Here is a 12,725-nt window from a genome sequence, read left to right on the forward strand (position 1 = left end):
TCTTGAGGGTGGTACTTCATAAATATGATTATAGTGATTGTGGGAGGTGTTCAGAACAGCTGAATAAGTTACCAATTCCAATTTTCGACAGGCAGAATATTTGGCGAATTGTGATTACTATTGCAGGCTCTCCGTGTTTGTGGGTTTCCTCCGGGTTCTCCAGTTTCCACCCACAAGTCCCAAAACACGTGCTGTTAGGTAATTCTGGAAGATTCTCCCTCTGTGTACCCGAACAGGCACCCGAATGTGGCGACTAGGGGCTTTTCACAGTAACTTCATTGCAGTGTTAACGTAAGCCTACTTGTGACAAGATTATTAAGCATTATGAAATTAAATTTAATATTTGCTCGGGCTATACTCAAAAGTTACTTTTTTAAAATGCGATTTTAACAAAGTGAACGTAACTTTCTAGTTTCGGCAACGTTGGGAGGGACTTTGGCTAAAAAAAATCACCCTCAAAGTTGTATTCATCGGTGTCAGAAAGATGTAAACACAGTAGGTAACATAAAGTTAAAGGCGTGACACTAGGTTAGATAGAGAACAGCCGCCCATTCACAGAGTGTCTCTGTTACCCGCGCTTTTCAACCCAAGGGCGAAAGCCCCGCCTCTTTGTTCTTGATTGGCCCGTCCTTAACCAATCAGTGAATGACCTCGGTCAACAATCGGCTTTCCCATTGGACAAAGTTAAGAGGAGGAACGTCCGGTCTTGAAGCAGGATTCCACAAGTTTGTTACTCCGGGTTCTCGGGCAGGAGTGAGTGATGGATTCTGGCGGCGGAGGCTGTTTGGAGATGTGGACGGAAGAGAACCGCAGCTTAGTGGCGCAGCTGAAGGTAAAAGCCGGCTTTGGAGTTGCCCAACCGGCAGTAAACGCGGGGGCAGGACTCGCGCTTTCTTTGCTTTCACCTATCGCTCGAGGTTACCAAATGTTGCGGAGCGCCCGTTCGTTACCATCAAGACAGCTGGCGGTCTAAGATGTACTTTGGTGCAGCCTTATGTATCCCGAATTAAAACCCTTTTGTTTAAAAAGCAAAATGAGCGAAACTTTCCAAGTCTGTTGTCCGTGTGATCCTTGGGGACGTGTAAGATGAGTTGCAGAGGAAGTTCGCACGGGCATAGCTCATAGCAAGAATTACTCACCAGTTCATCCAGTTGATTGCTTCTCGGCTTTTTGGCTAAGCTCAATCAAGTCCAAGATCAGGTGCATGTCTTTTCTGTCAGCTTTGATCTAATATGGCTCTCTTGGGGCCATGAAATGGATTTAATTTGAATTGTTTTTTGGAGCAAGCAAGGAGATGGCCCTGTCCATTGGCTTGAAGAAAGTATTTTTTTTAAAAGTTCATTTATTTGAACCATTTTGTTGGTCTATATCCTAAGACCTGATTCACTTCCAGCCTCAGGACCTGATAGCAGACTATTCTCCCTGTTGCAGTGAAGACCAACATGAACTGGGTAGGCATTTTGCAGCCGTCTGTATTTATCATTGAGTTCAACAACTTCAGACCATGAACTCTGCCCTCTATTTTGACACCTACTTTCTCCAATCCCCAAAGGGCCAGTCTGTAACTTGTTCTTAGGTTTTGCTTTCAGAGAGCGCTGACCATTATTCTGTGTTCTCCCTGTAAAACCTCAGGTACTTTTGACCAGTTTACTTGTTCAAAGGTTTTACCTAGGGTGTCTTTATTTATGAGGAAACAAACCAGAAACACAAGTTCAGAAGTCAATGATATTTATTGACATAATTAACCCTTATATTACCCACAAAAATGCTAGAAGTACCCAAGGTCAGTGTACACTACCCACAAAGATGGTTTTGTAGGCTATGGATCTGATTGCTGGCATTCTTCTGGTCTGTCTTCACAAAGGTGGTTCTCGCTGGTGGTCTCTTTGTTTCCTCCTTTTTGGTCTGGTAAAGATTTGGTCTGAACTGATCTTCACTTCTCTGACCTGGTCAAGGTCACCTCGCACACCGAGTCTTTTCCAAGGGATCCAGAGTGCCTATTTTAATCCCCCTTCCTTCACACCCTTTTGCCATTTCCTTTGGCTTTCTGCCAATGGTGCCTCAGGAGGGGGTCTCAGCAGCCAATGGTCTGGTTGATGACCATTTCTCTGGCCAACTGAGCCCGACCCAGGTGTCCCTTCTCTGGTGGTGCGGGCTGCACATGCCTTGTTCCCATATAAGGTAACAGTAGAAACTTTGGGTGACGGAAAGTCTGGCTCGATTTGGGTTACTGACAATGGACCTGTGCATATCAATAGGGTGCAATGATCTTCTAGATGGGTGATTGACAGGGCAGGTCCACACGTATTCTGTTGGTTATGTATTTGACTTTGGTCAAGTCTGAATTCCAACTGAGGTTTGACTGCAGTATGATTTTAAAATACCCAATTATTTAATTTAGGATATCCAATTAAATTGGGCAAATTCTTTAATTTAAAATACCCAATTTTATTTGGCTCTAAATCTAGGCTTTGTTAGGTTACTACACTGTTATAAACACATTCTGCTCCCCTGACCTTTATGCCACTATTGGCAACTGGCTTTGTCCTTAACACTATCATTACCACACCCTCTGTCTTGTATCCATGACATCTTTGTCAAATCTCTGTTGAGCTCCCATCTGCACTTGACCTATTTTGTGCCACCTGCTCCACCCCATTTCCTTTTTTACCCTCTAAGGAAGCCTCAGTACCTGGTGTATGTTGTTGAACTTCAGCTCTAAGGAATAGTCATACAGACACAAAACGTAAACTCTGTCTCTCTCTCTCTGCAAATGCTGCCAGATGTGCTGAAGCTTTCCAGCATTTTCTGTTTTTATTTCACATTTCCAGCATCTGCAATATTTTGCTTTTTGACTACTCCCTCCCCGCCTGAGCACCTTAGCCCACTCCACCCCTTTTCCTTCATCAGCCCCAATTTCCTACCCCCATCCAATTTGTATGTAAGGTAACAAAAGTGTTCTGTGACATTTGGCGGAGTCTTGAGTCTGGCTATTGGTCGCGTGGGATGTAAGAGGGGAAAAAGCGAGATGCATTCCAATTAATCTGTAAAGGATTCTGTAATGGAGTTGGAAATCATTTAGTCCACAGCCTGCTGAGCTGTTGGTGCATTGTCCTCACAACTCATTTCTATCAAACTAAGCATATAAGAAGAATAGCAACCAAAATCTATTAGAATATTTTCAAAATCTGAATTATTTCTGAAACATTAATTGTCTTGTGTAAACCATTCATCGTGACCAGTGTCTTGACTTTGGAATGCTGCTGCTCTTTATCTCCACTATTGTGCATTTAAATTCAGAAAGTTTCCAGTCAGGATTTTGTGGTAAAAATAGTGAGTCTATCACCACTCAACTGTGTAACTCGCACAATGCAGAAGAGGCCCTTAGGCCCATCGAGTCTACACCTGCACATGAAAAACACCTGACCTGGCTGGGAATGAAAGGGTTGACGTATGAGGAGAGATTGAACAGTTTGGGATTGTAGTCACTGGAGTTTAGAAGAATGAGATGGGATCTGATCGAGTTTTATATAAAATACTAAAAGGCATTGATGAAGTAAACGTAGACCAATTATTCCCCCTTGTGGGGCAATCAAGAATGAGAGGTCACAGAAAGAGGTTTGAGAGGCGGTAGATTTAAAACTGAGATGAGGAGACACTACTTCTCGCAGAGGTTGTTAATTTGTGGAACTCACTACCCCATAGTGCGGTGGAGTCTGAATTATTAAATGGTTTCAAGAAGAAGTTAAATATATTTTATGATTAAAAACGGGTTAAAGGGATATGGGGAACAGGAAGGGAGGTGGATTTGAGAGCAGGAAGAAATCAGCCATGATCTGATTGCAGGCTTGAAGGACTGAAATGCCTATTTCTGCTGCTCCTTCCTATGGTCCTATGACCTACCTAATCCCATAATCCCATTTGCCAGCACTTGGCAGATATCCTTGAATGTGCCAAGGGCTCATCCAGGTTTTTTATTTTTAGAGTATCCAATTCCCTTTCACCCCCCCCCCCCCCCCCCCCCCAATTAATGAGCTATTTAGCATGGCCAATCCACCTCCCCAGCACATCTTTTGGGTTGTGGGGGTGAGGCCACGCAGACATGGGGAGAATGTGCAAACTCTACGTGGACAGTGACCCAGGACCGGGATTGAACCTTGGCACCATGAGGCAGCAGTGCTAACCACTGCACCACCGTGCTGCCCCCATCCAGGTATTTTTTAAAGCAGTGTTCATCAAATTTTTTTTCCAGGGACCCATTTTTACCAACCGGCTGACCTTCCTGACCCACCGTTTTCTCTTGCCTTCTTTGCTGCTGACAAAAATGGAGGAAATAGTTTTGGATCCCTTTGGCCCTCGTACACGCTCCTCCAATGGAACCTGTAGGATGAAGGTGTCGGAAAGTATGGAGTCGCCATCTGTCCAAAGTTCTGCATTTTTTTCCTGTAAAGTTTTATCAAATAAACCCCCCCCCCCCGAACTTGTAAAAAAAATGAATAAAAGAAATGATAAAAATTAAATGGATAAAACCTCCCGAACTTGTAAAACAAAAAGCTGCAACTGGTTTAAAAAAAGAAATGCGGCCGCACTGCGCATGCGTGCCCGATCAGCGCGCATGCGCATAGTTTTGCGCATACGCGCTGATGATCTGGCACGCATGCGCAGTGCGGCCGCATTTTTTCTTACATGTTCGCAGCCGTTTTGAAGGCCACTTGCAGCCGGTGTTATTAACAGCCGGCTGCTGAGGCTGATGCACGCAGATTTGTGCGATCTGGAGCGCTGCAATGGATGGCTCCACAACCCTCCTGACACCCGCCTGCGACACACCTGCGGGTCACGCCCCCGAGTTTGACAATGCCCAAAGGATGTGAGGCAACCCGCCTCTACCACCCTCCCAGGAAGTGCATTCCAGACCGTCTCCACCCTATGGGTAAAAAAGGTTTTCCTCAAATCCCCCCTCTAAACCTCCTGTCCCTCACCTTGATCCTGTGTCTCCTCGTGACTGGCACTTCAACGAAAGGGAACAGCTGCTCACTATCCACCTTGTCCATGCCCCTCATAATTTTGTACACCTTGATCAGTACACCCCTAAGTCTTCTCTGCGCCAATGAAAACAGCCCCAGTTTTCCAATCCCTCTCCATAACTTTATAATGTTCCACCCCATGCAACATCCTGCTGAATCTCCTCTGCACCCCCTCCAGCGCAATCCTAAAGTTTGGTGACCAGAACTGCACACAGTACTCCAGCTGTGGCCTCACCAAAGCTCTCTGCAACTCCAACATGACCTCCCTGCTTTTGTAATCTATGCCTTGATTGATAAAGGCAAGTGACCCATAAGCCTTTTTCACCAGCCTATTAACCTGCCCTTCCACCTTCAGAGAGATCTACGGACAAACACGCCAAGGTCCCTTTGATCCTCAGACCTTCCTAGTGTCATGCTGCTCATTGAATACATCCTTGCCACATTACCCCTGCCAAAGGCCTCCACAAAGTCATCAGGGATGCCAGGAAATAATATCAGACCAAACTAGAGTCACAGACTAGCATTACAGACTCGTCGGTTGTGGCAAGACTTAAACAACATAACGGGCTACAAAGCGAAGCTGAACAGAATCTCTGGCAACAGCACACCCTTCCCCGATGAACTCTATGCATTCTATGCTCTATTTGAGCAGGAAAGCATCAAACTGCGGTCGACTGCCCCAGCAGCCCTGGACACATCCACACCCACCATCACAGCTTCCAGAGTCAGATCGGCCTTCTTGAAAGTGAACCCTAGGAAGGCAACATGCCGGATGGGGTCCCTGGTCGTGCACTCAGATGCTGCGTGGACCAGCTGACAGATGTGTTTGCGGACACCTTCAACCTCTCCCTACTCCATTCCAAGGTCCCCACCTGCTTCAAGAAGACCACCATCATACCGGTGCCAAAGAAGAACAAGGCAACGTGCCTCAATGACTTATCATCTGGTGGCCTTGACATCGATTTTGTAATGAAGTGCTTCGAGATGTTGATCATGAGGCATATCAACTCCATACTCCCATGATGCCTAGCTCCACTGCAATTCACATACCGCAGCAACCGGTTCACAGCAGATGCCATTTCCCTGGCCCGACAGTCATCCCTGGAGCATCTCGACAACAAGGCCTCCTACATCAGACTCCTATTTATTGACTACACTCCGCCTTCAACACCATAATCCCAGCCAAGCTCATATCAAAACTCCTAAACCTAGGACTTGGCTCCTCACTCTGCAACTGGATCCACTACTTTCTGACTCATTGACCACAATTAGTAAGGATAAAGAACAACACCTCCACGCTAGTCCTCCATACGGGACCCCGCAAGGCTGCGTATTTAGCTCCCTACTATACTCCCTTTACACATACGACTGCAGGGCAAAATTTGGCTCCAACTCCAACGAAAAGGTTTGCTGATGACACTACTGTAGTGGGTCAGAATACAGGAGGGCGTTAGAGAACCTAGTGGAGTGGTGTAAGGACAATCTCCCCCTCAATGTCAGCAAAACTAAAAGAGCTTGTCTCGCCATTGACTTCAGGAAGCAAAGTATTGTTCACTCCTGTCTGCATCAATGGGGCTGAGATGGAGATGGTTGACTGCTTCAAATTCCTAGGGGTGCACATCAACAATCTGTCCTGGTCCACCCACGTTGACACTGCCACCAAGAAAGAACAACAGCACCCATACTTCACGGGAAACTAAGAAAATTCAGCATGTCCACATTGACTCTGACCAATTTTTACAGGTGCACCATAGAAAGCATCCTATCTGGCTGCATCACAGCCTGGTATGGCAACTGCTCGGCCCAAGACCGGAAGAAACTACAGAGTCGTGAACACCGCCCAGTCCATCACACAAACTCTCCTCCCATCCATTGACTGTCTACAGCTCCTGCTGCCTTGGGAAAGTGGGCAGCATAATCAGAGATCCCACCCACCCGGGTTATTCTCTCTTCCAACTCTTCAATCGGGCAGGAGATGCAAAAGTCTGAGAACACGCACAAACAGCTTCTTCCCCGCTGTTACCAGACTCTTAAACAACCCTCTTATGGACTGATCTGATCTCTTTACACAGCTTCTCTACTGAGTAGTACAACACTCCTGTATGCTTCACCCGATGCCTGTGTTTGTGTATTTTATCTTTGCCCTATTATGTATTTTCTTTTCATGTACGGAATGATCTGTCTGAGCTGCACGCAGAACAAAACTTTTCACTGTACTTCGGTACACGTGACAATAAACAAATCCAATCCAAAGTGCATCACCTCACACTTTTCAGGGTTAAATTCCATCTGCCACTTCATCTGCCCATTTGACCATCCATCGATATCCTCCTGTAATGCAAGACACTCAACCTCATTGTTAACCACCTGGCCAATCTTTGTGCCATTCACAAACTTACAGATCCTGCCTACCCCTGTCTTTTATATAAATGACAAATAGGGGAATCAGCACAGATCACTGGGGTACTCCACTGAACATTGGCTTCCAGTTATTAAAGCAGCCATCTGTCATCACCCTCTGTCTCCTACAACTAAGCCAATTTTGAATCCACCATATCCAGTTACCCTGTCTCCCATGTGGAACCGAGACCAAGGTTTTGCTGAAATCCATATAAATTGCATCAACCCTCATCTATACACTTGGTCGCCTCCTCAAAAGATTCAATCAAATTTGTTTGACATGACCTCCATCGGACAAAGCCAAATCAGTGGCAGCTTCTGGTAACCACATGTACTTAAACATGGAAATCAGGAAGTTACTGCCCAAGTGCCCCAGCTCCTCCAGAAGTTGCTGATATGTTCCTGAGATTCAACATTCAAAGATATGGAAGCCATAAAATTGCAGTACTTCAGTGATCGTTACCTAATAAAATTGCCAGAACATGAACAACTTGCATTTATATATTAATGTTGTGAAATATCCCCAGGAAATTCACAGAAGCGTTCTCAAACAAAATTTGACACTGAGCCTCATGAAAAATAATAATCTTTATTGTCACAAGTAGGCTTGCATTAACACGGCAATGAAGTTACTGTGAAAAGCCCCTAGTCGCCACACTCCGGTGCCTGTTCGGGTACAATGAGGGAGAATTCAGAATGTCCAATTCACCTAACAAGCATGTCTTTCTGGACTTGTGGGAGGAAACCGGAGCACCCGGAGGAAACCCACGCAGACACTGGGAGAACATGCAGACTCTCCAAAGAGAGTGACCGAAGCCGGGAATCGACCCTGGGGCCCTGGTGCTGTGAAGCAACAGTGCTAACCACCATGCACACCTGAACAAAAGTTTTCTCCAAAGAGGTCAATTATAAGGAGCAACATGAAGGCGATGGGATAGGTAGTAAAGCATAGGGAGGAATTTCCAGAGTTTTGAGCCGAGATAGCTGGAGGTACAGTCACCAGTGATGAAGCAATTATAATTGAGGATGTAAGTTTGTGCGCAGTATATGTAATGAGCTGGCTGCAAAATCTGGCCACTGGGAAATCAATGATGAATCTGACTAGCCTATGACATAATACTTTTTATCAATACACCACCCTTCGCAGACAACTGGCAGCTTGCTAGAAAAGATAAATTGTACATTAAAATGATCAATATTGAGCCAATCAATAATTTTCTTTTGGACTGAGCATTTTGATATGGACTGTCGGTCTGATAAATAAATTGCAAAGCCTGATGTAAAGAACAATGACAAAAGCAGCAACAGAATTTTCAACCTGAAGTTTTTACCTTTACATTTCTGGAAAAGGGATTATTCTGTATAATGGCGACTTTTTTCTCCCCTGCCAGAATATTTCTACCCTTGCTGTACATCGGAGAGAGACCTTGCGACAGAGCCATGTTTCTTTCAGAAAACTACTGGAGAAAATGCAAGGTATAAATGCATTTGTTGATGCTACCATTCGTTATAGGTTGTTTAATTATATTAATATCCATATTATATGTCTCCAGCCAGCATCACAGTATTTTGCTTACCTTATATGCCCAAATTCACCTGTTCCTACATAGCACTGAGCCTGCTTTTATTCAGAATATTATTATAATTGTTACTAACCAAAATACAGTGTTGCCACCTTTACACTTTTTGATTGAGTTTAATTTAATTTTATGGGATGTGGTTAGGCGTGTGTGCGCGCGCGTGACATAACCAATCACCAGACAGGACACCACCACTATAAAGCACACAGGGCATTAAGACTCTCCCTATCTCTACAGGACACAGCTACTGAGAGATAGTAAGAGTGCACAAGCCAGTGGGCACTATCACCACGAGATAGAGTTACTCTGGTCAAGCCAGTAGGAGGTTCAGTTAGATTGATAGTGTCAACAGTGTTGGACCATCTCCTGTGCCAGAAGCCTGTTTCTAGTTTCACTGCATCCAGTTGCAGTCAACATTGAACCAACTTACTTAACACATCAGTGGTGAGCTGCCATCTTGAACCGCTGCAGACCCTGAAGTATATGTACACCCACAGTGCTGTTATGGATGAGTTCCAGGATTTTGATCCAGCAACAATGAAGGAGCGGCGATATATTTCCAAGTCGGGGTGGTGAGTGACTTCCACATGGTGGGGTTCCCAGGTATCTGCTGCTCTTGTCCTTCTAGATGGTATAAATTCTGAGTTTGGAAGATGCTGCCTGAGGAACCTTGAGATGCTGCAGTGCACCTTATAGATGGTGTACACGGCTGCCACTCGTTAGTGATGGAGGGATTGAATGTTTGTGGAAGGGGTACCAATCAACTGGGTTGATCTGTTATGGATGATGTTGAGCTTCTTGAGTACCCTCTAACATTTTTGTACATGGCCATGCATGCATGATTTTATCAAAATCCCTTTGTAGTTACTTGTCAGGATGGCCAAGTGGTCGAAGGTGCCGGACTCCAGGATTTCTGTCCTTCCCGTTGCGGCTTGAGATTTTTGGTCTCCGACTGCAGGCGTGGGTTTGAATCCCACTTCTGATATTAACTTTAAGGAGAAGCGGTGGCGTAGTGGTATTGTCACTAGACTAGTGAGCCAGAGTAATGCTCTGGGATCCCAAATTCTGCCACTGCAGATGGTGAAATTTGAATTAAATAAAAATTTGGAATTAAAAGTCTAATGACCTTAAAACCACTGTCAATTGACATAAAAACCCATCTGTTTCACTAATGTCCTTTGGGGAAAGATCTGTCGTCCATACCTGGTCTGGCCTACATGTGACTCCAGACCCATAGCTGGCCCCTAAAGGGCAATTAGGGATGGGCAATGAATGCTGACAGCCTGCGATACCCACGTTGCATTAACAAATTAAAAACAAAAGTTTATTTGGTCTTCTAAATAATTGACTATACTTCCTATTTTACCATAATAATAATCTTTATTGTTGCAAGTAGACTTACATCAACACTGCAATGAAGTTACTGTGAAAAGCCCCTAGTCGTCACATTCCGGCACCTGTTCGGATACACAGAGGGAGAATTTCAGAACGTCTAAATTACCTAACAGCACCTCTTTCGGGATTTGTGGGAGGAAACGAGCACCTGGCAGAAACCCACACAGACACTGGGAGAACGTGAAGACTCCGCACCGGCAGTGACCCAAGCTGGGAATCGAACATGGGACCCTGGTGCTGTGAAGTGACCAGTGCTACCCACTGTGCTACCGTGCCGCCTACATCTACAAGTGTCAGCCCCACTCTCTCCCTATATCCAAATCATTTGAGGTACATAATGAGCATATGTGGTTCTAAAATGGATCTCATTTGGACACTGCAACCTGTTTTAATTTCCCTATGTTCCTATTTCATTATTTTTGGTCCATGGACTTAAAATCGGAACTAAGAAGTTGACTTAAGCTGAGGCAGCCTATTAGTCAGTGCAGTGTGTTCCAGGATTTATTTTTTTTGAGAGGAGAAAACAGACTAATTGGTGCTGGGGGAACCTTGGATGGAAGACTCATCGAAGCAAAAGCTTGAACTCCCAAAAGACTGTAACTGGCAACCATCATAGTGCGATTTGGAGATCCTTTATCCTCTTTATTTTAACACCATTTTTCTTCCCCCTCCACATTTTTTTCCCCCTCTCCACCACCCTTTCAATCTAATGTTGTGTGTGGCATGGTGCAAGTTGGAAAGGGGGGTTTGTCTAAGGGATACTAGATAGTCAGTTACATTTTTGTCAGTTTAATTATATTGCTGTCAAATGATAAAAGGCTATTTGTGTTACGTTTACAAACCTGGGGGCAGCATGGTGAGGCAGTGGTTAGCACTGCTGCCTCACAGCACCGAGGTCCCAGGTTCGATCCCGGCCCTGGGTCACTGTCCGTGTGTAGTTTGCACATTCTCCCCGTGTCTGCGTGGGTTTCGCCCCCACAACCCAAAGATGTGCAGGCACCCAAAGATGTGCAGGCTAGGTGGATTGGCCACACTAAATTGCCCCTTAATTGGAAAAAATGAATTGGGTACTCTAAATTTATAAGAAAAAAGTTTACAAATCTGGTGACTGCAGTTTATTGGGCTCAGCCAAGGTCCTCTAATATAACATCTAATTTTACTTGTGTTGCAACTCGGGCACGAGTGGGGCTGGAATTGACCACGCACTAGCCCAGAGGATCATGACAAACCCACTTTCAAACAATCAAAACTATCCTTAACGCCTACTTATTCATTTCTTCCATAAAACCAATCACCACAGGGTGGCTTCCTGAATAAGGCCCGGTTTAGATCCGTGCCAAGCAAGGGGTCACGGAAGTTGATGGGGAAGTTTGATCTCTTCAAGGACGCTTTGGGGACATCCTGAAAGCTGTTCTCCTGGGAGGAGCTCTGAGTACAACAGTTTCTTCGGGAATCTGGTGTCAGACATACGACCAACATGCCCTGTCGAGAAAGCTGGCTTTAAGTGTTTCATACTTCTATGCTGAGCATGTTACCTTGGCAAAGGAGGCTTTCTATAACCTCATTTTACTGCATTTCTCCCATCAAAGAATTTTATAAGCTTTGTCACAATTGTTCCTTTTGAAATCCATGCTGGCTATTTCTAACTATTTGTCTTTATTGCAATTTCTTCCTTAATTTGACACTCTTAATGTTTTCTGCCACAGATGATGAACTAAACGGCTACTGGAGTGTGTGCCTCTGATTGCACGATTTGTGTGTTTCTTCCCCTCTATTTGTTGAGCTGACAGACATCTGGTGTGCGGAGCTATTAGAAGTCAGACCGTTCTCCATATGTGGAATCACTGATGTAGTAGAGTCAAGTATTACAGTATTTTAGTGAGACAGTCTCTTCTTCATCGCCAATGCAGTGGATAAATGTTCTGGTGTCTGATAGCTCCTCAGAAGGGTAACCTTTCCTTTCATTGTACATGCCAATTTTTTATTGTCTTTGTGCAGGTTTGCCAGCAACTGTACCCAGCATTCCCTTGGAACTGACTATTTTGTACAATACAGTTGTTTTAAGTCTTGGTTTGTCTGACGTCAATCAAGATGATAACTCCTTGGTGTATGAGGGACTTGGCCGAGGTACGTTTAGACTTGATTTGCATGGTGGATTGGCTGTACGTTTGCTGTAACTTGTGTTTGTCCATTGTCCACCACCCCCAGAAGAGATGCACACAACTAGCTCTACGTTGTGACTTGTGAAAGTGGCATTGACTTAATGAAACAAATTTTTAGGTGTGTGTACGAACTGATGCATTCTAATACAAATGATATACACAGG

The 12,725-nt window shown here is 44.7% G+C and overlaps 1 protein-coding gene across 1 annotated transcript in view; it reads left to right on the plus strand.

Moving 5' to 3' along the window:
* Positions 1 to 693: 693 nt before the first annotated feature.
* The window catches only part of fancg (FA complementation group G), an 86,286-nt gene continuing 74,254 nt past the window's right edge, over positions 694 to 12,725 (plus strand). The window contains 3 exon segments of the mRNA XM_072497121.1: positions 694 to 832; positions 8,816 to 8,900; positions 12,398 to 12,526. Of these exon segments, the coding sequence (XP_072353222.1) occupies positions 761 to 832; positions 8,816 to 8,900; positions 12,398 to 12,526 (286 nt within the window). The 5' untranslated portion in view covers positions 694 to 760.

Source organism: Scyliorhinus torazame, chromosome 3 (genome assembly GCF_047496885.1).
Source record: "Scyliorhinus torazame isolate Kashiwa2021f chromosome 3, sScyTor2.1, whole genome shotgun sequence".
Lineage (NCBI taxonomy): Eukaryota > Metazoa > Chordata > Chondrichthyes > Carcharhiniformes > Scyliorhinidae > Scyliorhinus > Scyliorhinus torazame.